Here is a 25,965-nt window from a genome sequence, read left to right as displayed (position 1 = left end):
CAAGAAGTCCTGAAATCTTCGGGGGTGGGAGGGGGGCAAGGAAGTTTTTTTTAAAAAAAAGCTTTTCTTCTGTCAGTTTTGGAAATAGCAGGAAAGTCTCATCTTCTCTGGCTCAGCTGGGGGACTCATGACAGTGACCTATGTGCAACATGCCTCTCTCAGCGCTTCATTACACAGATGAATCCCCTCTCGCCTTCCAGCCATTCATAGGCTCCTGCAGGCGACACCAAGCAGCCAAAAGCAGCAAAAGAAGGTACACACCTAACCGTGGTTTTGTTCTAGCTCACTCACGCCTAGGCCACCCGTGGGCGTTTTACTGGTATAACTGTGTGGGTTAGGGGAATGCTTTCTTCCAGTTACCGTTACAATCCCCAGTGTCAACCCAGTTACACTGGTATAAAGGCAGCTTGTACCAGTCTATTATTCTTCTCCCTGTACTGGAATAACTAGACAGGATAAAGCACCTAGACTGAGAGACAGACAGCCGCACTGGGAGGGTTATGCCACTTTAACTATACTGGTATAAGACAGGCCCGTCGGGCTGGAGCCAAAGCTGGCTGGCGTCAATGGACAGTCTCTCACTGACTTCAATGGTCTTTGGAGCAGGCACACAAAAAGCCCAGACAGGCCGGTGGGTTTTACAGCTGACCAGACTCTCCCTGCTCAGTTAAGAGTTCTTACAGCTCCTCGCTCTGGCGGCATCACTGACCCGATACTCAGCACACCTACGGTTCTATTTTTAGACAAATGGGAAGTAAAATTTTCTACTTACGGAAATTACTGTCTTGACAGACGGCGTTGTAAATGAGTCCACCTGGCGGGGCTGAGTCCCAGGGAAGTCATTGGGCCATAGAGCAGGCCTTTCCTCCACGCAACTGGTATTCCATGGGGGAGCGGTGGCAGCTCCCTGTTTATGGGGAGGCGGAGGGATAGTGGGTGCACTGGGGGAAGATTACAAGACTAGAGGGGAGGGAGGGAGCAGCTGGCTCCAGGCTGGGACTGAGGGTCCCAGCGGTTCCTACCTGGTCCTCCTGGGCCTGTTCCAGCCCCTCTGGGTCCCATTCCTGATCCCAGACTCCAGCCCTTCTCCATCCCGCTCTTGCCTCCAGCACCCTCCCACCCCAGCCATGTGCAACTTCCACGGTGGGAGTGCTAGCCCCCTGCAGCATGGGCAGGGACACTAGGCTTCCCTTGAACTATTCTATCAACATTTTCCCACTCTTACCTGAGAGCGTGATCTCTTGGGACAAAATGGTCCACAGGCCATGTCTACACAATCTCTGGCCTGTCTGCATCAACAAGGGCACTAACACGTGCTGGGGCCCCAGCCGTTTGTGGCTGAATTTTAATCCTCACACATTTTAGCCTCAGTTTTAAAATTTAATCAAAATTAAAATATTGCTACTAAGTTTGCCCAGGAACCTCTAGTCTCAGGACATACGAGGCAATTTTACAAAGGAGCACTTACTCCCATGAGTATTTTCCTTGACTCATGGGAGTAAAGGCGGCAAGATGGCACCCCAGCCATGTGATGAATGGCATAAGCCTAATATGTGGCGTGGGGGGAATAATTTGCCCCAATTTTAAGTTTAACACAGACTTTCAGATTATTAAACTGTAGATTTTATGTTGATAATTTTACAGTCTATAGGCCCAGACCCTCAAAGGTATTTAGGCACCTAATGCCTATTGAAATCAATAGGAGACCTAAATACCATTGAGGATTCTGGACCATAGTGTCTTCCATCCTAAAAGAGCTGAAAATGCTTTACAGACATCAACAGTTATGCAAAGCTGGGGTCCAAGTCAATGGGCTTTGGATCAGGTCCTGTATGCAGAGCTCACATCAGTGGAAATACATTAAGAGGGCCTGAAACATTATAGGAAAGGAAAGTAGAGATACAAAAGTAAAAGAAAGAAACCTACCAGAAATAAATAACTTCCACTTAGACCGGGAGGTGTAGTTAGCAATGCAATTCATTTTATTAGTTATAAATAAAGTACAAAAAATCCACCAAAAGTGAATCTAAGCATTTACACAATTTCTAATGTCTCTTCATTTCTTCAATGCACTATTGCTTTAATATTAATAATAAATATTTTGTCTAGCTTTCTTCTATAAAATAGTCTATGTAGCAAAATGTTGCACAGCACAACAGAACAGCAGTAGGATTACAAAAAAAGTGGAAAATCCTTTCACTTGCCCGTGCCATTAAAGGAGTTTTTATTTGTTTGTTTGTCCACGCATTGCTCTAGTTATCCCCATTACAGTCCGATGGTGCCCACGGGAAAAACAAAACCCGCTCCACATTATGGGTATGTGCACGTTAAAGAACAGTGTGAGATGGAGGTGGACATGTTTTAGTCACAGTGACAAAGCAAGCTAAGCAGCACCTTTAAGGGACGGGGGAAAAAAAGGCAATTAAGACTGTCGTGTTTTTTGGTCTCCCGTCCAAAATAAAATCACTTTGAAACAAATTATGGGAAAAACTGGCTCATGGCCAGGATAATTTCTCAATTATTTTCTCACTGATATTCTTATGCAGTTGAACTGCTAATCATTGACACGGCAGCTATGACTTAAGGTTAACATTTCACAGCAAGGGCTCCCACCCTCCTGAGCTGCCTATTTGCTGGTTATGGATCAAGCCCATTTAAAAGTGCCCCTCCTTGCCCTGCTGTGGCTGCTGAGCTATTCACTGGTCTTGCTGCTACTATGGTGCCCCCTACTGGAATATGCTCTGCACTGTCTGGAGAGTGGCACAGTTGTCCCTGCCTGTAACTTTCACCTGGAAAAGAAAGGGTGCAGGGGGCAGAAGAGGGGGGTATACTGTTTGAATTGACACCTCTGAATGGCAGACAGGCTTCGGATGAAGGTTTGTTTATTTGCAGTTTTATTCGTGGACCAGTATCTCAAGGGTGGAAACAATCACTTCTAGCAGAGCCCTCAGGGTTGTGATAGCTTGTGGTGATAGGTCTGTCACACAGTGTGTGCTGTCCCCATGCATTCAAAATACAAACGAGTTGTTTAGGATCAACAGTGGCTTGGGTTCATTAATCCCCTTTTTCTAACTTCAGTTAAGTTTTGGGGGTAAGGTGGGCTTTTATTTGGAAATGAACTGCCTGGTCTACACAAGTACCGTGCAGGATTTTAGGATTTAAAAAAAATTAAACTCAGCTGTCACACAGAAGAACCACCATTGTACAGAATTATCATCTTTACGTATATTATAGGTGACTTCTCTAATTCACAGGAAACCTACTTATATGTATGTGTGTCCCCTCCTTAGTAGAATGCTTATATGACAAATTTCAACCCAAGAGAATTTGCCTTGATTACACTGAGTTACTCCTAAGGAATAACGGTTTCAAATGGAACACTGCCAAACCGTTATTTCTCTAATGCAGCTAGCAAGTCTGACCAGATTATACAGTGGTTGTCATAAAAGAATCAACATTTGCCAGCAGCTACCATAGTTTTCCTTCTACATACACCAGGAGACATCTAGTGAAATGACTGGCAATTTTTTTTAAGTGGCTTCTACTATTCTCCACGTGAACCAATTATATCAGACATCTAGGGTCACATTTTCTAGAGAAAGGGATTTCCCTTCTATGCCTGAAAAAGCATTGTGAAGATGCCAGCTGAAATTACTGTGTCATATTAAGTTACAACTTTTTGATGGGGAGAGTAAAAAATGGAGGGTGGGGATTTCAATACTGATTTATTTTTAAATGATTAAACAAACAATTTCTAGGCATCTTCAATTCCAAGCCCTAGAGGCAATTTATAACTGTTTCTAACCAGTGGTGCTGCTGTCACTGAACCAGCTGAGACACTTGGAAAAGTCAGACAATAAAATTACAGCGGGGGTGGGGGGGAGTAGTCTCAGACCTAATTCTTTTGCTGGATTCATGAGTGTTCATTCTACACAGTGGGCCTGCCACACAGGAGAAGGGGCCACACAGGCCATTTTCTGTGGTGCCCCAGTCTATTCGGTCTGCACCTGCAACCGCCTCTAGGGGGCTCCAAAGTAACAGCAATGTCCCTGAATTGGCTGGCAGCCACAGCAGAGCAATGGAGTGATCTTTCCAAAAAGTGCCCTTCGTTAATCAGCACTCAAATTCCACCTAACACTTGGTCACAGCTCCTCTATAATGGAAATGCTGAGAAGTCAGCCACTGCCACTGCGCAATCTAGGGCCCAGACGTGCTCCGCTCCCCATGATGAACTCCCTGTCTTCAAAGGGACTTCCACACTTGGGTTCAGCCACAAGGTCGGGCTCCACACTTAAAAATACAGTTTGATCATCTCAGAGGGCAGCCCCTGTCTTTTGCCTCATCCCTTTTGAAATGCTTAGCTGGCCAGACATGTAGCATGCTGAACAAACCACCACCTCACACACGCACAGGCACACCAGACAACAGATACAGCAGGAAGGAGAAAGCCCACAAAAGGTTAGTTTAAAGGGAACCATGCAAGGCCAGCCGGAGCTCTGCGACAGTGGTCACCAGGCAAAAAAATAGATCCATGTGCCTGTTTCCCCGCTCACCCATTTGTTGGTCTTGTCTATTTAGATTGTAAAAAATTTGGGCTAGGGTCTGTCATTCACTATGTATGTGTACAGTGCCTAGCACAATGAGGCCCCAGTTTCGAGGGGCAGGAGGGAGGAATCCAGGAAGTACTATAATACAAATAATAAAATAATATCCCCAACAGCCCCGGCACCGTGGCATCCGAGACATGGCAGTTACAGCTCAGCCCTGCTGCCTGTCTCCTGCAAGCAAGTTTCATTGACTTCAATAGGGCTATTTATGGGAATAAGAGCTGCAGAACTGTGGCCAGATTTCCTCTTCTAGGTACAGGAGGAAATTCTGATATTTCAGTCACTACTGTGCAGTTGTTATTGGCAATCACTGGCTTTTTAATAGTGACCACTGCATACTGAGGAGGAATATGGCCTATAGAGACTCTCTTTCTAAAGGGGATAACCAGCACTGACCTGATTTGCTTTCAAATCCTAGGTGTATATTATGTTACGATGGTCCAGATGCTGTCAGCCCTCTGAGCAAGAAACTCCCATTGAAGACACCCCCGGGGGCTTGCGGGAGCCACCCCGATTATTTGGCTCTGAGGAGTGTTATTTTCCTTCAGTGCATACGGGCATGAGTGAAAGGATCACCACAGTTTGATTATGAGTGCAAATAATATTTATATATATATGTGCTAAACACAGTCACTATATTGCAGTTTTCCACTATGTCACAGCATACAGAATCAAAGGTTTGCATGTTTATGGAATGTATCCAAGGTAACAGCACCACAGTAATACAGTTTGTAATCACACACCCTGATTGATTTTTTTTTTGACATGATAAGCTTTACCCACCCCCATGCCCCATGTTTAACTTTGTTTAAGTACCGATGCATGCAAAGCATTCCATTCCCAGAAACGATGCAAAAATGAGGTAATAGGAGTAATAAAAAAAATTAGTATTAATTTCTAAATAAATAAATTATAATTAAAAATGCAAAAACAACTATAAAAATAATTAAATAAGAACCCACAATATCTACAAGTTAGTCATAAATTATGATTGTTAAATATAAGGCATTTAAACTCACAAAACCCTGTAAACTATGTTTTGTTTCTAGAGATTTGTTTTGTTTTGAAAAAAATCACTCTATTAGCTCATTCTACTCATACAAGCTATTTAAAGACAAGGGAGCCTGACACACCAAAATGCAAATTTCAGACGTTACAAGCTCTCGCGTGCCACTGTATCACTCACTCACACAGACCATGGAAGTTTGGTGCTTTCTTCACCGTTTTAAAAACTGTGCTTGTTCATTAGGCAAATAATAATACTTTCGCATAGACGTAAGAGACAGGGGTCGGAAGAGTTCACTTCCTCCCCACTGAATAGTTCATTCCAAGTCTTGAAAGGTTCTGAGCACCACCTGCAAGGTGCTGAGCACCACCTGCAAGGTGCTGAGTAGCTGTAATTCCCATTCACTTCATTAGAGGACCCTCAGCCCCTCCTTGGACAAGCTCAGCACTGGCAGGACCAGGCTAGAATGCATGATGGATTACAGTGCATCGAAAGAGCAACATCTTGTTTGGCTTGTTCATATTATTTTGTAATGATGTATGAATCTGCTGCTGCTGGAGTGAGGCCTAGGCTATTTATTGCCCAAGGCCCTCAGCCCCTCTAATCTCAGGGCTCAGACTGCCATGTTCAACAAGATAAAGTAGAAATGACCACACGTGTTCCAATGTCATCTTGAGGCAAAATTTAACAGTGCTAGAATTTTTCAGAGCGGAGTTTTGCAAGAGCGGTTACCTGCCCCAGTTATCTCGCCCCCACCCCCGACACTGTTCTCATCACACACACACACACAGGACGAGAACAGTGGTTCCGAATAAACATTTATGGATTGCATCTTCTTCACCTGCCCTTGTAAGTTATTATCTTTCCCTCCTCCCCACGCCACTACCTGTGTCTAGCAAGACAGATCAGCTGAAGAGATGACGACCCTGGGCGAAATGACTGCAGTGAATTGAAGAGCCTTTCCTGTGCGAAAGCTGATGCAGTCGCTCGTCCCGGCCCTATCGTTAACTTTATTCTCCAGACTGGAAAAAATATATAACATGGGCGTCTGGGAGGTCAGCGTTTTCCAATTACAGCTCGCAGGAATTCTATGAGCTCTCCAAGGGTAATTTATGTTCGTCTCCACTTACAAAACATTACTTAGCTCCTATGAAACAGGCACTCGTGGGAATGAGAAATCATCCTCCATATAAGCATCCTAAATACATGTTTCTGATTAAAAATCCTCTAGTCACTTTTTTGCTCCCCTAGTACATGAAAAATGTATTAAAAGCCTGGAGAATCTGGGCTGTTGATTCCAATCCTCCAGAGAGCTGTCAGATAAAGAAGACTGAGTAAAGAGTCAACATGCACTTAATTCAATGTCTCTCATGGCAAATAATCTGAAATGTTTATTTCAAGGGAATGTGGCTCAGAAAGTGCCATTATTTTTGGCACTTCGTTGATTACTTTCTAATCTTTATTTTGTACATACTTATAACCGAGCCGGCCAAATTAGCATCCGTTTCATTTCAGAGCTCACACCTTACATATCTATTATATAGATGTGGTTTTGTGCTGTACATGCATACACATCTACAGTTTAAAATTCAGACCAAGTAGTCAATTATCCCATACATCTAAATTCCCGTCCTGTACTGAAATTTTCACATTGTCCGCAATTTCTTATGTACAATATAAGACTGAACTATCCTGTTATTCTCCCCCGCTTCTTGTCATCAGAACAACTCGCTGAGATTTTCCACAGCCAGGTATGAAGAAAAAAGTGGATTTTTAAAAAACCTGCAGAATTCCACCTGAGCTGTAAGCTCCTCTCTTATTCTTGCTTTCTAAGCAACGAGATGCTGCCATTTCGTGTAAATCGCAAAAGGAAAGAGCAGAAGAAAGAAATTTAGTGCAGGATGCAACCTGAATCAATCCCTTTTCTCCTTTGCCTCCAGGAGCCTGAAAAGGAGGTTAGATGGCAGCACAGCTCTGGAGAGTTTAATTAGATCACTTGAAATTTCTTAGTCCGCGAGCCAAAGAAGACCATGAGATTAGGAATTTAATTGTAAGAAGGGCATGTTGGTTGTGTTCAATTTTCCCCCTTCTGGATACCTGCCTTAGCAGAAAATATGGTTTGTGCTTTTGTTTTTGAGAGACGGAAGAATGCATTTCTCATCACATTGCAAGCATATTTCCAGGCCAATTAGTCCTCCAAAACACACTTGCAGGGTCTAACGACTATGACCAGCTTAATAGGTTCTCTTTCTCCAGCAGAGAGACAATGGATCTTTCACCACAGGTGGGGTGTCAGGTTAGCATCAGATACATCTTCTGCTGAGGAATTCTTGGCCTGGTCAGGAGAAATGTGGAACACCTGCAGCTCCCACTGACATCAACGGGCCATACAGATTGCAGGAGCCATTGCAATTGCACTGGAAGATGAGACAGTGGTAGGAAAAATTACAATGATAAAACACCAAGTGGCCCTCCTTGAATGCTGCACCCCAAAGTACATCGTTAAGCTATGGAAGCAGGAGAAGCAGAGTCAGTCACAGGATCCTGCCCTATAGAAAGTGTCCAGCACCAGCAGATAAGTAAGAACAAACCTTCTCTCTATCGTTTTGTTCACTTCAATCTGATTTTTTTTTAGGCTTCTCTAAATTAGCAACACACTGTAAACATAATCAAAGAAATAAACTCAGACGAGGCAAAGAGCACGATCCTTCTAACTGTAAACAGGAATTTGCTATTTCACCTCTTCCCCCCCCCCCCCAAAGGTGGGAAGATTTAACTTTTTTTTTCTTTTTTCCTCTGCACATTTCAGTCAGGCACCAAAATAAGGAATCTATGAAAAAAATATTTGGTGGAAATTAGGTTAAGAGCGACATGTCCACCACAAGATGACTAGGGCACCAAACACAACATTTCTTAAGCTAACATGCTCCAGTTGCTGTCCACAGAAATAGCTAAAGACCCCCTAACATGTGTCTACTTATTCAAGAGGTATATATACAATCCTTGTGAAATCCAGGATTGACAGGCCAGACTAACCACACACTAGTTCCTTCATGTTCGATACTAAATCTTCTGTAGCACAGGGCCTTCTAGCTCTGGGAATACCAGCTCCCATGCATTGGACCAATATGGCTGTTAGGATCCTCTCCTACCACTAGATATTGTACCACCAATTTCTCCTTTTCGCTAATGTGCTTGCAGACTTTTCCTCTAAATCAAATGGCTCAGAAGGCAAAATTTTGCTGCAAGGGCTTATGGCCAAATGACCTGGTAAGGAAAACGGTGCACCGCATTGGTTCTTTCAGCTGTCAGAGCCAAGTTGTGTTTCAATGTCCACTCTGCAGATCGGGCACTTCTTGCTGGTTGCTAGCCACTGATCCACGCACACTTGGTGAAACAGATGCATACAGGGTAAACGCCTGCAAAAGAGAATCACATGCCTGTTACAGTGGGTGAAGTGATGTGCGTGAGGCAGGTGGAAAAGGGACAAACACAACCACGTATAGGATACAGAGAGGGAGAGAATCAAGCATTCTCCACTTAGTATGTTTATAGATTCATGGATTTCAAGACCCGGTGGGGCCGTTATTACTCTCTAGTCTGACCTCCTGCATAACACCCTAAGACAAAGAACCACACCCAGTAATTGCTGCATCAAGCCCACATCTTCTGTTTAAACTATGGCAACTCTTTTAGAAAGATATCCCGGCTTGATTTAAAGAGGGATGGGAAAACCTGCCACACCCCTAGGCAAGTTGTTCCAATGGTTAACAACCCTCACTGGTAACATTTCTGGCCTCTCTGTTTGTTGCAGTTCAGAATCGTTTAAGCTTGGCCATGCTGAGTGACCTGGATGGCACTTGTACACACAGCCCTTGCGAAAACATTCACCAGCTGCACCCAGCACCTTAATTTCAAGATTTTCAAAGTGTCCCACAAACACCCGTTTGTTTTATAGAAACGGAAATTGGAGTAAAAAAATGAAGGTCCAGTGCCTTTAACCCTTGTGCATATGCCCTGGTGTATGGAGGATGGCAGGAACTGCTCCCTGAATGGGACAACTGAATGCACAGTGCCCCAGAAGAAGTACGTGGTGGGCACAGGGAGAAGGTAGAGAGCCATATCTCTCCAGGCAGCCTGGACTGGGCTCATCTGCAGAAGCAGGCTACCCCTTTCTTGAGTCAAGCTACCTCATTATGGAGGAGTCACAATCCCTTCCTCCTGCATTCAGTGCAGCTCTGTCCCACCGCCCCCGCACAGGGCTGCGCCTACATGCTGCCTGTGATTGGACCAACGTTTCAGCAGAATAAATGGGCACAGCCCTTACTCAGCTGGTGCAAGCCAGGAGTAACTCTGCTGATGTTAGGGTTCCGCTACCATGTACACAGCATTGTTGGGAGAATAGATGCCAGCCCTGAATCTTCAGTCTCGTCACTTTATGTGTGGTGTTGGCTCCTACCCCACTTAATTGCCGCAATAAAATTTTGCTAGGACAAAACTGATATGCACAGCCAGTAATCTTACTGCAGGTTGGTTACTTTAGGGTACAACGGAAGGTCGCAGCTATTCCATGCCATCTGCAACATTGTTGTGTTGCCATTCTCGCTCACGGCAGCAGGAACTTTATGCCAAGAAACCCAAAATTTCTTAAGTGGCCGTGACCTGGCTTCCAGTTTTGGGTGCTCATTTAAGGCTCCTAAAACTCTGGTTGCCGTCCCCCTCTAACCTCCCAAACACACATGCACTGAGCAGCTGGATTAAAGAGGAACCTGAAGCAAAACCCCAGATCCAAATGTCCCTGAGCTTGAAATCTAAGTCTTCGTATAGCTACTCCCGTCATAAGGGGTTGAGTCCAAACTCCAGATGCAAACACCCCAGAACTACAGAGCCTTGCACACAGATCGGAACTGTGTGACTTGCCACTGACTTAGCTATCTAACCTGGCTCCTGCTGTCACACAAATACTGATTGGCACTAAAACCTGCAGTGCTGTGGGCCTAAAAACACAGAGGCCCAGAAGTAGGTGACCAAAAGCAGAAGTCACTGTTGACAACTTTGCCTCAGTGCTGCAGCATAGCTCCCTTTAGCCACAATTTATAAAATGGACTTTGAGAGAATCCTAAAGACGTTTAGCTTCCTACAGACACCTGCACTCTGAGTATCAAAGGGAGCTCACCAGATGTGCAGTGATGTGCGTGAGGCAGAGCATTGACAGCCTGGGCTTAAAAACATACTCACACAGCGGTGAATGATTTCCAATAAAATAAAATCCAACCAAGCAGGAAATGAATGGAAGTAAGGTGGAGGCTGGGGGGGAATCTGAGAGCCAGAAAATCTCTGTGGGAAAGATCATACCTCACGTCTTCTCCATCTTCAAGCATAGACAGACAGATTGTGCATTTCTCATCGGTGTCCGACTCCTCCCCATCCCCCTTCTCAGCTTTGCCTTCCTGCGGTCTTCTCTGTGACAAGGTTAAAGACGTAATGTAATTACACAAGGAGAGATTATGACTCACTACTGTTCTCTACAGCTCTGCAGCTGGAGGATTCTGAACAGTAAGTGCTTCATTGTCAACTGAAAGGACCCACCAGGTTAGGGAAGCCTGCCCAGTCAAAAAGCCTGCCCAGTGGGATGCATGCCAGTTCCTCCTCATGCTCCAACTGTCAAATTGTACCAGGAGAGGAAAGGCAGACAGAATAATGTCAGGGTCGCAAAGGAGCCAGGCAGCCACTTCCTCACGACTTCCATGATTAAAGTCACAGTCATTAATGTCACAATTAATGTCATGATTTATTCTTAGGTACTGGAACCTCCACAGTCTCTTGGACATTTCCAGTGAAAAATAACAATCCCAGTTCAACCCTCAGCTATACCAACACAATTCCCACAGATGCTGTACCGGTACATCCCAGGAGATATCTGCACACCTATACCTGCCACAGCTACAGTTGTTTCCTGTAGACTTTAGAAGTGTGAGCCTTTCTACACAACTCAACATTCACTGCAGTAACTTCCATACCACTGAAAATACCCTGGTTGCTGGCCCACTGCCAGCAATTCCGGGCCCCAGGGCATAGCAGTCAGTGGGCCCCCACGCGCAAGCCACGGACGCGGTCAGCCTGACATTTAGGCAATGCTGCGGCTGCGCAGGCTGGTGCCCGGCGAGCTGCCGGCTGCACTGCTGGCTGCGCTCTTCCGGCACAGCCAGGGCTTCCGCATGCCCGCCCGGTAGGGTTGCCAACTGTCTAATTTTGCAAACCCAAAGACGCTTGCCCCACCCCCTGCTCTGCCCCTTCCCTGAGGCTACGCCCCGTCGGGCACCTTCTTCAAGGCCCCGCCTCCTGTTCACTCCATCCCCCCTCCCACTGTTGCTCGCTCTCCTCCAGCCTCACTCACTTTCACCAGGGTGGAGCAGGGGGTTCTGGTGTGGGAGGGGGTGAGGGGTTGGGCTCTGAGAGGGAGTTTGGGTGCATGGTTTAGGCTGGGGCAGGGGGTTGGCATGCAGGAAGCGGTCGGGGGGTCGGCGCTTACCTTGGGCGGCTCCCGAAAGCAACCTGCACACAAATGCAAACCCTCTGGCAACAGCTCCTAGGCGGGGGGCCCAGGGGTCTACGCATGCCAGAGCCAATAGGCACTGCACCCCACAGCTCCCGTTGGCCACAGTTCCTGGCCAATGGGAGCTGCGGAGTCAGTGCTCGGGGTGGCGGTAGTATGCGGAGACACTCCCCGCTCCCCACGGGGGCCATAGGGCCATTCCGGCCGCTTCTGGGAGTGGCACGGTGCAAGGGCAGGCAAGAAGCCTGCCTTAGTTCTGCTGTGCTGCCAGCGGTGGCTGCCAGGGGCCCTTGAGCCCTTTTAAATTGCCCAGGCTGCTGGGCAATTGCCCCCTTTGCCCCCACCCACCCCCGTTGACAGGCTTGCTGGTGCCACAATCACTCTGGAGTGACAACTGTTACTTGTCTTGTGCTAATGTCAACAGGCCCCAACCCCATCGTGCTAGGTGCTGTACAGATAGAAACAGTGTCTTTAATGGAGCTCACTAAATGACAGCAGAATTCGGCCCATGAGCTTTTCCCATTGTTTTCCACAGTTTCCAGTTCCACTCACATCCCCTTTCCTGAGAGAGAATAATCTAAACCCAGCCCAGCAAGTAAAACAGAGTCAAAGTCTCAGGCCCCACTTTCCTTCCTCCTCCCTTGTAGATCTAAAATAAAGTGACCTCCTGGAGTTTTGATCACAAAATCTGGAGATATCACTTTTACTGAAGGGAGAGTGCAGATTCTCTCATCGCCGTGTGAGTCTTCCTCGTGTGGGACTTGGACTCAGAAGGGATATACATGTACACCCGCAGCTTTCTGGATCCTGGATTTCAAATTCCTCCCATCTGGATTTGAGGCTTTGGTTTGGGCCTCAATCTAACCTGAATTTGGTGCGCACACACACACACACACCCAAGTTTCTTCCCATTTCCTATCCCTGAGCAATCCTGGGACAAGAATGATTACGTGTTTCTTTACCAGCTACACTCATTCCCTTAGGAAGCGAAAGTCAGACCTGCTGGGAGAGTTACCTGTAGACTCAACCCTGGCAGCCTCCTCACCTTTTTGTACTTGTGTGGGAAAGTGAACCTCTCGATTGTGTTCTGCACAGCTCCCCGGTTCACGCTGCCTAATCTGTCTTCCAGCTGCAGCAGCTCCTTAAGCAGAAAATATCCACAAGGCATATGACAATCTCCCAAGACTATCCCTGCAGATTCATTCTGCTTTGTGATGAACATAGAATGTAAGGTTCTTTTCTTACCATTTATTCAGAGAAAGTATAATCTCATGTTAATAATACTATGTTTCACTTTCATGAAGTCTTTTATCATAAGAACATAAGAACGGCTGTCCTGAGTCAGACCAAAGGTCCATCTAGTCCAGTATCTTCTGACAGTGGCCAATGCCAGGTGCCCCAGAGGAAATGAACAGAACACGTAATCAACAAGTGATCCATCCCCTGTCACTCATTCCCAGCTTCTGGCAAAAAAAAAACTTGGGACAGCATCCCTGCCCATCCTGGCTAATAGCCATTGATGGATCTATCCTCCATGAATTTATCTAGTTCTTTTTTGAATCCTGTTATAGTCTTGGCCTTCACAACATCCGCTGGCAAGGAGTTCCACAGGTTGACTATGTTGTGTGAAGAAATACTACCTTTTGTTTGTTTTAAACCTGCTGCCTATTAATTTCATTTGGTGACCCCTAGTTTTTGTGTTATTAGAAGGAGTAAATAACACTTCCTTATTTACTTTCTCCACACCAGTCATGATTTTATAGACCTCTATCATATTCCCCCTTAGTCATCTCTTTTCCAAGATGAAAAGTCCCAATCTTATTAATCTGTCCTTATACAGAAGCTGTTCCATACCCCCAATCATTTTTGTTGCCCTTTTCTGAACCTTTTCCAATTCCAATATATCTTTTTGGAGATGGGGCGATCACATCTGCACAGAGTATTCAAGATGTGGGCGTACCACAGATTTAGATAGAGGTAATATGATATTTCTGTCTTATTAGCTATCCCTTTCCTAATGATTCCCAACATTCTGTTAGCTTTTTTTGACTGCTGCTGCACATTGAGTGGCTGTTTTCAGAGAACTATCCACAATGACTCCAAGATCTCTCTCTTGAGTGGTAACAGCTTATTTAGACCCCATCATTTTATATGTATAGTTGGGATGATGTTTTCCAATGTGCATTACTTTGCATTTATCAACATTGAAGTTAATCTGCCATTTTATTGCCCAGTCATCCAGTTTTGTGAGATCCCTTTGTAGCTCTTCACAATCTGCTTTGGATTTAACCATCTTGAGTAGTTTTGTATCATCTGCAAATTTTGCCACCTCACTGTTTACCCCTTTTTTCCAGATCATTTATGAATATGTTGAATAGGACTATCCCAGTACAGACCCCTGGGGGACACCACTATTTACCTCTCTCCATTCTGAAAACTGACCATTTTTCCTACTCTTTGTTTCCTATCTTGTAACCAGGTACCAATCCATGAGAGGACCTTCTCCCATGACAATTAACAGACATGGACTCAAGCCACAGAATCCACACCTGGGTTTCTGACACTTAGAAATCCAGGGTGTTTGAATCAACAGTTTTCTGCGAAGCCATTGTCTACAAATTAGTGATTTATAAAACATTAGTTAATTCTCAATTCACACCTGTGAAGTTGGTGGAGTCTTATCTCCAGACAGGAAAAATGAACCAGAGAAATTAAGTGACGTGTTTCTAGCCACCCATTGAGCCAGAGCCAAAAGGAGGACCCTGGAGTCCTGATACACAGGGCTTCTTACTGTAACTGTTAGACTTCATTGCCACCCAAATTGATATTAAAATTACATGTTTTAAAATAATCTGGACACAAATATTTTGCCAGATCAGTGCCACTGTTTCAATGTGCTAGTATGTTTCACAGAGAGGATACAAACTGGGACAAAGCTCCAAAACTGCCTGCCTGGATGCGCACCTGTAAAATCTGTGCTCCCACCTGTTCTGTGCACCACACCTGGATTTGTGTGTGAACCACTAAAAGCCTGATTAACAGCCCCCCCACCCACCCACCACCGAATGGGAATCTTTCCATTGACTTCAATGAGCTTTGACTCAGACCCTAACTATATCTATTTAGCATTCCTGGACCTAGCACATTTATTCCAGTTTGGAACAGCTGCTCTATAGTGAACCGGTATAAACATTTATGGCAGGACAGCTGCAGGTTCCAGGGGAAGGAAAAAGGGGTTAAACCATCATGTAAGCCAGAAGGTACCTACTTCATAACTTTCCCTTACGGCAGACGTGTGCCTGTTTGGATTTAGTCCCTGAAGAGCAAGTAACTGAAGCTGAGGATAAGGGTAGTTCCTGATTTCATGGACAACCTGTGGGGGAGGAGAAAGACAATCACCTGGGTTTAGCATGTAAAATCCTGACTTCAAATCAAATCTTTCTAAAGTGCAAAACTTCAGAGCAGACTGGCAACTAGTTTGAGGCTCAAAATGAAGATTTCTTTTAAAAACAAAGAAATCATAGAGTTTTTATTAATTAAATCTACTCTCAGTAAAAATACAGTTGTGAGAGGTTTTTTGTGTACAGTATGGCCAACCCTAGACATTCAAAAATCATGAGATCAGCTTAAAAATAATCAGCAATACATTTCGGGTTCTGTTTATTTTTCCTCTGATTTTTAGCCATTTAAATAGCATTTGAGTCACATTTTCAAGCTTTTCTTTGAAACCAGGAGAACTAGAAACTTAGTTTAACGAAAAAAATGAAAGCTTGGATTCTCATGGTCACATGATTCCAGGAGCCAGAGGCTTTAAGAAAAAAACCAGACAAACCCCCCACCAAATATCACAAGACACAATAAAATTGCTACGGTTGGCAACACTGTGGATCAACATCCAAAACGCAACATCCTGCTAGCAGGAGAGTATCACTAAGGTTATGTCTACACTATCACTTTTGTTGGTAAAACTTATCAGTCAGGGGGTATGAGAAACAGCAGGAATGATTCTCAGAGACTTAGAGACTTTAAGGTCATAAGGGACCATCATGACCATCTAGTGTGACCTCCTAAAGTCCCTTTACACCACTCTGGCACTACAAAGGGATTAAATTAAATTTAAATCCACTTCAAGGCTGCTTTACATTGCCAGAATGGTGTAAACAGTGCTTAGTCTAAATGAGCATCAGGACCAATGACTCAAATTCTGCTCTCAGCTAAATCAGTATGAATCTGGAGTAACTCCACGTCAATGGAGTTAATCTAGATTTACAGTGGTTTACCTGGGAGTGGAATTTACCCTAATATCTACAGTGGTACAGTGTTCCATATCTTTTCCATTCTGTCTAGATGTTGTGGGCCAGCTAGTGTAAAATCAGTGTCGCTCCATTGACGGTAACAGAAGTAATCCTATTTACTTTTCCTGCCCAATGTGTACAATGACGCAACCTTATCCTCTCAGGCAGACTCCCTCCCACAGCCAGAGATAAGTGGGACTCTTAGAAGACAGGTGATGGAAAGATAACAGCCTTTATTTTGACTGCTTTCTGGCAGACAATGCATAAAACATTTCCCAGCAGAAGTGTTTCACTTACCATCTGCGCTGAGGATGTGTTTCTGGGGAAATGGTGCATTCTAGATGTAGCTAAATAATGTTGATAGTGCTGAGGAACTGGCCTGACCTGGAACTGGGCATGCGTCAGTCCAGCATCAACACTAAGATCCCTGTAAGAATGAGACCGAAAATACATATATACAGAAAACATAAATCCAATCTTCCTTTTAAAACCCTCGCTTTATTTCTGAGCCCATATACACTGCCCGTTATAATTCATAGCATGCTCTCACATACTATGCATGCAGTTCATTGGGTCCCATTCTCAGCTACAATGGTGCAAATCCAGAGTGATGCCACTGACATCAGTAGTTACTCCAGATTTACAGCACTACAGTAGAGCAGAACTAGGTCAGATTCTCCACTGTCTTGCTCTTTGTGCAAGTCACTTGCACCTTGTCAAGGCGAGTACAAAGTGGCGGTAAGAGTCCTGATTTTCATATGTGCAAGGCAGTAGAGAAATAGGCCCATTGGCTTCATGGTTGGATTAATAAAAATTTAGTGGCCTTATTGGTGCTCCAGGAGATGACGGGTAAGGCAATGTGAATCAACTGGTTCAGAACAGGCCAGATTTTGGTTTCGCTCACGCCAGTGTAAATCTGGAGTAATTCTACTGACTATAGAATCTGCCTGTTCCACTTAATTTTTTTATTAATACTAATCATACTTTGCTTATATACTTTACAAACATAGGAGATGCCTCACCTGCCACTAAAATGCAATCACTTCCAATGTGAAACAAAGCATCTGTTTCACACAGGACAGCAACAGTAGCACAGGGAGAGAAGAACTGAAACTACAAGGAGAATTTTAGGTAGGCAGAGTAATACCAATTACCCAAATTGGAATTAAGCCAGAACACAGCAAGGCTTTGGTCAAATATGAATTTGGGAGCTTTAACACCACTAAATAGTTTAAGAGCTGGAATTCACATAGTATTCAAAAGCTGGCCCAGCCCATAGAACAGAACCCCCTAACAGATCACAAGGGTAATGGTCCAATGCTGACTCAGAGCCCCACCTACAATACTTTCTGCAGCACTTGTGTCTTCATTGGAGATTTACCATCCCAGGGATGAGCTCATCTACAGTTGCATGGCTTAGGAGAGCACCGTGGTTCACAGCACAAAGTGAGATGGTACATACTTTACCCTAATCAGTCACCCCAAGCCTCTGAACTGCAAAATTATTATTAAAAGCAAACAAAGAGAAGGAAGCAATATATAGGCAGGGGAAAGGAATACATCTGAGGGGAACGGGGCAGAAAGTGGGCTGGAGTCATAAGGAAAGAAGTTCATCAATTTTTAAGCCAGAAAGGACCATTAGACCATCTAGTCTATTTACAGATTACATCATCATCATCATCTAGTCAGACCTCCTATGTGACACAGGCCAAAGAATTTAACCCAGCTACTCCTGTGTTGAGCCTAACCACTTGTGTTTGGCTAAAGCATCTCTTCCAGAAAGGCATCTAATCTTGATCTGGAGTCATCTAGAGATGGAGAATCTACTACTGTTGTAATCTCAGAAAAAAGATAGTTTGTCTCATTGCATTTCTCGTGCTTTCACCAGACATAAATTTATGATCTCCATAAGCCCTCCAGCAGGGACCCCCTCCTGTGCACACACATACAGACACAAACCTGTGAGCTAAAACTAGATTGACCAGATGTCCCGATTTTATAGGGACAGTCCCAATTTTGGGGTCTTCTTCTTATATAGGCTCCTATTACTCTCCACCCCCGTCTCGATTTTTCACATTTGCTGTCTGGTCACGCTAGCTAAAATGTGCTGGCAAACCCCACCCTCTTGATTCCTGGAGTCCAAGGGCAGAGAGCTAGTACGGTATCTCCATCAGCAATTCAATTAACAGATCCCTTGGCTCTCCAGCAAGAGAAATCTTGTAGCAAACAGCGCTTTGAATGTTGGTCACTTTATCAGAGTTACAAAAGTAGGCACTCTAATAACCATTGTATTAGCACTTCCAAAGCGAAGCTAATGAGAATGGAGGAATTGCCTTTTCATTCCATCCTCAAACTTCCTTTTCCTTAAACGGAGGAAGAGAGCAGCCGGCATTGAGGCTCGTTATGAGCTATCAAAACATTTCTTCAATGCACTGTGGAAGCTGCTTTCCCTCAGCAGCGGATGGCAGGCATGAAGACACAGTCACTGTAGAAGTCTTTGGCAGCACTGTTGCTTGAAACATCCTGAGGGTGAGGAGAGAACTCCAACGCCCACTCCTGCCATTTCGCTAGCCTATTCCTGCCCTTGCTTGGCTGTACCATGCCTCCTGTCACGCGAGATCTCAAATGGAGCAAGCCTCAGACCAGGAGAAGGTCCACCGAAGGATGCAAGGTGTTGCAAGAGGGAGACTGCCATATGAGGAGAGATTTATAAGCTGACCCACTAATACTTAGTGTGCAAAAGATAAGATTAAGAATTCAAAGTGAGAGAGAGGAGAAGCAGTGTGGTCCAGTTGTCTATTCATGACTCTGCTGCTAGTTTTTATGATAGACATACATAATAGCGGCATAGGTATGCACGATGCTATACAGAGAGAGTAACGACTCTTTCTTTTTATTATTATAATCTAATTATAATAATATTATAATCTAAGGCCCCATTCTTAAAATGGCATCTGCCCCGGCAGACCCCTGCATCGATGCCTAGCTCTACTATAGCCATTGAAACTTCGGGTTGGTGCAGGAGGCTGTTTGCATGGATGTCTTTGCAGGATCAGGGCGTAAAAAGACACCATTAAGCCTCTCCTGTCTGATTCTTGGGTTTTCCTACCTCCCTGTGGCTGTGGGCCCAACTGGCTAGGGCGTCTAGAAGTGTCAAGGAGAAAGTTTTTAAAGGTTTCAGTGGACAAAGATCAACATTTTCAAATGTGGATGGCCAAAGTTAGGCACCCAAATACAGACTTTGGCATCTACCTAAAAATGGTCAGATTTTCAAAGGTGCTGAGCACCCACAGCTCCATTTAGGGATGAGAGAAAGTCAGGGTATTTACACCTCTGCAAACCAAGTCACTATTATACAGGTGTATAAATATGCATTTTAGGTGCCTACTATCAGCCACTGATTTCTAATTCTTTTCCTTGAATAGATAGCTTTGAAACGCACACCACTGTGAATTGATTACTAGTGCTGAGAGGGCCAAGCCGCTGGGCTCTGCTCCTGCAGCAAGAAGTTGAGAAAGTCAGCAGAGGCTCTGTCTACACTACGAGCTCAGGGTGAGATGTCCCTGTTCACGTATACGCATTTGCACTAGTGCTCATCAAGTGAGTGGTTTCAGAGTAACAGCCGTGTTAGTCTGTATTCGCAAAAAGAAAAGGAGTACTTGTGGCACCTTAGAGACTAACCAATTTATTTGAGCATAAGCTTTCATGAGCTACAGCTCACTTCATTGGATGCATACTGTGGAAACTGCAGAAGACATTATATACACAGAGACCATGAAACAATACCTCCTCCCACCCCACTCTCCTGCTGGTAATAGCTTATCTAAAGTGATCACTCTCCTTACAATGTGTATGATAATCAAGTTGGGCCATTTCCAGCACAAATCCAGGTTTTCTCACCCTCCGCCCCCCCCCCCCCCCCACACACACACACAGCAGGAGAGTGAGTTTGTGCTCATGCTCAAATAAATTGGTTAGTATCTAAGGTGCCACAAGTACTCCTTTTCTTTTTGTGAATAGAGACTAACACGGCTGTTACTTTGAAACCTGTGTATATAATGTCTTCTGCAGTTTCCACAGTATGCATCCGATGAAGCGAGCTGTAGCTCACGAAAGCTCATGCTCAAATAAATTGGTTAGTCTCTAAGGTGCCACGAGTCCTCCTTTTCTTTTCATCAAGTGAGTGTGAATATAAATAGGCAAGGTAGCCACGGCGGTAGCAGCAGCCTAGCAGAGGGGCCGCAGAGCTGAGCCAGGCAGAGTACATACCCACTGGTTTCAAGTAGGTTTGTACTCGGCACAGCTCAGACATGCCTCCGTTACCAGTGCTACCATGGCTACCCTGCTATTTATACTCGTGCTAACTCAGGCAGTGCTAATGCAAGTATTCATACATCAGCAGGGAAACCACACCCCTCGCTCCTAGCGCAGACGCAGCCTGAGTTCATCATGGCCAGACAGGGTGAAACAGCCTGCAGGATGAATGACTCAAGTTCAACCCTTAAAGACATATGGGGAGATACTGTTTGTGGTTTTTGTGTATTTACATATATATGAGTAGTGGTCAACAATGTAATCAACAGTCCCTGCCTATGCTGTATTCTGTTAATTCAGAGATCAAAAGAACATCCTAGCATTTAAATGAACTGTAAACACGGGATAGCTCTCTATTCATCTCTCTTTGAAGTGTATAGCAAATCACCTGTGAATGGTGGAAAAACAGGCAATTGCTTTATGAATAATTAACAACAATGCTTAGGAAATGAGGGCCTGTTGTTCCTCCAGGGACTCTAAATCTGTCAAAAAGAAAGAGGACTTGTGGCACCTTAGAGACTAACAAGTTTATTTGATCATAAGCTTTTGTGGGCTAAAACCCACGTCATCGGATACATGCAGTAGAAAATACAGTAGGAAGATATATACATACACAGAGAACATGAAAAAATGGGTGTTGCCGTGCCCACTATAATGAGAGTGATCAGTTAAGGTGAGCTATTATCAGCAGGAGAAAAAGAACCTTTTATAGTGATGAAGATGTTGTCAGCGGCACTGCTGTGAGTACCCGCATGGCCCCTCATTATGCCAACATTTTTATGGCTGATTTAGAACAACGCTTTTCCACTGCATGCATCCGATGACGTGGGTTTTAGCCCACGATGCTTGGGTCCCAATCTTTTTTATCTCTGATCTGCTTGATGCTTCAATGCAGGGGAAGCGTAAGCTACAAGATTGAGATCCCAATTGTCTAAGGTTATACGACATGCCAATGGAAAAGTCAGGTGGGGATCCTATTCATATGACAAGGCATCCTTCAGTGCACATCATGTATCTGCACAATTACACAATTTACATGTGCAACTGCAGCACTATAATTCAATCACCAAATTAACCACACAATTGTGCACCTAACTTTAAAAAAAAAAAATCACGCCCACTACATGATGTTGCTTCACAGGCAGGAGGATCCCAACTAACAGACCATATTGGATGTTTTCTGAGCATTTTGAAATGAATGACTATGACAAGCTAGCTGGGGAAAGCAAAAACAACCACCACCAACGATCTAGCCCAAGCCGACATTGGCACAGCTTTCTGATGCACAGACATCATAGATTCCCATCTTGTTGCAATGCCCATAGGACTCATCTCACTTGGAAATAATAATTTAAGGATTAAAGCCAGGATAACAGGTTAGATTGCACTCACTAAATGCATATTCAGAAGACAATTTGTGGGACCAAAGGGAGTGTTTTATGTTTTAATAAAGGTATGGCTGTTGGAAATATCTGATCACTTTCAGCAATTCCACCCATCTCCTTTTCATGTAAAAATACACTCCCTTACCTTCAAGTGAATGCAGTCTCCACTGATGTATTAATACATTACAAGAATGTTTTTACATCTATCACTGAATAGACTAGTACAGGCACCCTGAGGGGAGATGAGTCACCTAAAAGTATATATACATATATACTATATGATTTCCTGACAGCCACTCCTTCGGTTTTGTAAGATTATTGAACAACCAAGGCAAAAATAGGATGTTAAGTGGTGCTTTATAATGAGCATAATTAACACCACACACACACACACACACAGAGCACTATTCCATCTAGAGAGAACCTAAAGCACTTGTCAGCACATAGAAACTGGGCCAAATTCTGCTCTCGTTGGTGTCAATAATGGGAATGCTTGAGAAAAAGAGACAGAAGAATCAGGCCATATTGATACTGAACTTCAAAGGTTACAAAGTCACAAATTAGGAAATGCCAGAATTCAGGTTGTCTGTGCAACCTTAATTCGTCCCCCTTGTGCATATGGATTATGATCCAGGCTTTAATTACATGATCATATGCTATTTTTTCCACAGCAGCCCCACCACATTCAGGGCGCAGAATGGACTGTGCTCACTTATTGAGCAGCTATTCAATAATTTGTTTTTCCCTCGTTGGTCAATGTGGACTTGTGCCGTTTTCACTGCACACTATTCAAACCATGTCCTGACCACTGTTCCCTCTAAGCTGTGTGCGTGTGCACGCAGATCCTAAACCCCGCGTACACGGTGAAACACCATGAGCACAAAAATTCGCACCGAAGCACAACAATTTGCACTGAAGAAACTTTTTGCACACACAGCCTGTCAAAAATTTGCACAGAAGAAATTTTTTGAGCACATGGCCTGTCAAAAATTAGAGGGAACACTGGTCCTGACAACAGAATGATTAATTTCCTGGTGGGCTTTTCTGTCGTTCTCATCACTTTAGTAGCCAAGCACTTCACAAGTATTTATTTAATTATTTATTTTCAGAACACCCCTGGGAGATGAGGGGTGCTATTATCCCCATTTTACAGATGGGGAACTGAAGTACAGCGAGATTAAAGTCAAAAGTATCCACTAGTTTTGGGTGCCCAATTTGACACATCTAGAACCTGATGTTTCAGAGTACTTAGCATTACACAGCTCTGTATATGTTCCAAGCACAGCTCCCCTTGACTTCAGTTTCAGCTATGAATATTAGCACTTCCACAAATCAAACCCCAGACTCTCAAATCAGGAACCCATAAAATGAGGAACACGCAATTCCTGTGAAAAGTTTGGTTTTAATGAATTGCCTCCCACTGCACAATAACACGGTGACAGAGGCAAGGATAGAATCCAGCTCTCCTGGGCAGCATTCAACTGCCTTAACCAAGAGATCCTCCTTTCTCTTCCTGCAATCCCTGCCTCATCCACTACATACATTCCAAGACCATAATAGACTGAATGCACCTAATCTTGTCTGATCTCGGAAGCTAAATTAACCTTGGGTCTGGCTAGTACTTGGATGAGAGACCACCTGGCAGGTGATATAGGCAGCTTTTCTACACACCTTCCAACTGCTGTAACCAAAGTAAAAGGGGTTCTACAGACAACAGCTTCCTTCCCTACACAGCCCTGATTCATCCCCAGAACATCTCCCTCCTGTGCACTGAATGAGGCAGGAGCCCTGCTGAATAAATAGTATGTGATCATGTAACTAATGACGGTCTCGTAATGCCTATGCACAAGGGGATCAAATTAAGACATGCAACCTTAATTCTGGCATTTCCCAAATTTTGGGTGCCTGACTTTGCAACTTTCATAATGTGCCGCCGACATAGTTTTGTGTGTAATTTCCTTGGTTCTTAAAAAAAGGAAACTGAAACAAAAACAACAGAAATTCCATTATGTGCTATCATATTGACACCCACACTCATTGAATTGCAGCCACTTCTGCAATGGAACGTGGCAGCTGTTTAACAGCACATGGCAATTTTAAACCACCATTCAGGAGCAGAAGTGAAGAATTTCTGGGCTAGACTCTCTAGCTCAATGTGCCTTAGCTCTGCTGGCCTCTATCCCTCCCTCTCCACAGGTCCTGCAGCGCAGACCACAAAGAGAGGAATCCCATTGGCCAGAACACAATGCAGCAGGGAACTAGAGACAGCTAGGACTGTCGAGAGCAGCCTCCAGTCTGCTCTAGTTTGACTAAAGGCTAAGGCAGAGAATCAGAGTGCTGTAATTGACTTCAAAACAGTCTGCTGCACCCACAACATATGCTGTATGCAGCAGAAAATCTGACCCACTAGTTGTAAGTAAAATTGCAGCACGAATATAGATAAGGAAATGTAATTGCCCAAGCTGGGATCTGGTTGGGCCTCAGGGGTTAATGCCCCTACTTGCTATACAAGTGCAAAGTTTTATCATATTGTAAAAAGTGTCATGGGAACATTATCATTAATTTATTATAGCAAGTCAAAGTATAAACATTTTCCCATAGTACCCAGGGGCCATAATCTTTAATGACCACAGTTGCTTATGGCTTTGGTTTTATGCCTCATCCAAAATACCAGGGGAAATGAAAGACTTACCAGTCTGTGCCTTCAGCTAAATACCTGGGCTGGGGCCCCATGGGTTGAGGAGTTTGCAGTTGGTGGCTGAAGTCAAAGCCTGGGTGTAACCGATGAGGTTGAACAGACATGCGCTCCTGAGTCCGCCTGCAGGGGTGAAGAGAAGGGCAAGTGTTTTTAGAGGTAAGAAGGCCATGGCTGAATGATGTCAGGGGGTAAGAGATGGGCAGATTGCTAGGTAGAACATTGTGCACCTAGAGCTCCCTCACCAAACATACCTTCCTTCCTTTCTTTAAAATACAGGGAGGAAAAGATATTGCTCTTCTGTGGAACTTTATTTTTTTATCGCACCCTAAGCACATAATCGCAAATAAGGCAAGAAAACAGCAGCAATAGAAATGGTCACACTTTTAAGGGGTTACAGACTAGACAGACAAGACACACAAGGGATGAGAGGGAGGGGCAGCAGAGGGAGAGAGGTGATGGGACTTGCCCAAAATCACATGGAAGGTCAGTGGCAGAGCCAGGAGTAGGATCCAGGTCACCTCAGTCCCTTTCCAGCACTTTATCCAAACTTACTCCGTTTACAAGCAAAAACAAAAGTACGTTAATTTTGAGCATCAGCACCACAAACAGCCTCAAATCTGTAAATCAAAAAATATACTTAGTGGCTCAGGGATAGTCAATCTGCTATCCTAATTTGGCACTCAGTTATCTCTGTATCTCTACTCTCTGTATCCATCCTTGTCTCCACATTCATAGAATATCAGGGTTGGAAGGGACCTCAGGAGATCATCTAGTCCAATGCCCTGCTCAAAACAGGACCAATCCCCAACTAAATCATCCCAGCCAGGGCTTTGTCAAGCCTGACCTTAAAAACCTCAAAGAAAGGAGATTCTGCCACCTCCCTAGGTAACCCATTCCAGTGCTTCACCACCCTCCTAGTAAAAAAGATTTTCCTAATATCCAACCTAAACCTCCCCCACTGAAAATTGAGATCATTACTCCTTGTTCTGTCATCTGCTACCACTGAGAACAGAGTATATCAGGGGTCTCAAACTCAAATGACCACGAGAGCCACATGAGGACTAGTACTTTGGCCTGAGGGCCACACCACTGACCCAGCTCCCA

At 44.4% G+C, this 25,965-nt stretch overlaps 1 protein-coding gene across 3 annotated transcripts in view; it reads right to left on the bottom strand.

Moving 5' to 3' along the window:
• Positions 1-2,032: 2,032 nt before the first annotated feature.
• ARK2C (arkadia (RNF111) C-terminal like ring finger ubiquitin ligase 2C) overlaps positions 2,033-25,965 on the bottom strand; it is a 116,626-nt gene continuing 92,693 nt past the window's right edge. For 2 of the 3 annotated variants that reach the window (XM_073343460.1, XM_073343462.1), the window contains exons 3-8: positions 24,856-24,981; positions 16,762-16,891; positions 15,438-15,542; positions 13,215-13,310; positions 10,969-11,075; positions 2,033-9,032 (exon numbers count right to left, since the gene is read on the bottom strand). In XM_073343460.1, the coding sequence (XP_073199561.1) occupies positions 8,915-9,032; positions 10,969-11,075; positions 13,215-13,310; positions 15,438-15,542; positions 16,762-16,891; positions 24,856-24,981 (682 nt within the window). In that variant the 3' untranslated portion in view covers positions 2,033-8,914. The remainder of the gene's footprint in view (positions 9,033-10,968; positions 11,076-13,214; positions 13,311-15,437; positions 15,543-16,761; positions 16,892-24,855; positions 24,982-25,965) is intronic. The other variant, XM_073343461.1, reaches the window with a different exon arrangement.

The sequence above is a fragment of the Lepidochelys kempii genome, chromosome 5, assembly GCF_965140265.1.
Source record: "Lepidochelys kempii isolate rLepKem1 chromosome 5, rLepKem1.hap2, whole genome shotgun sequence".
In the NCBI taxonomy this organism is placed as follows: Eukaryota; Metazoa; Chordata; order Testudines; family Cheloniidae; genus Lepidochelys; species Lepidochelys kempii.
The sequence above is the reverse complement of the archived record's forward strand: the minus strand, read 5'-3'. Positions and strand labels throughout refer to the sequence as shown.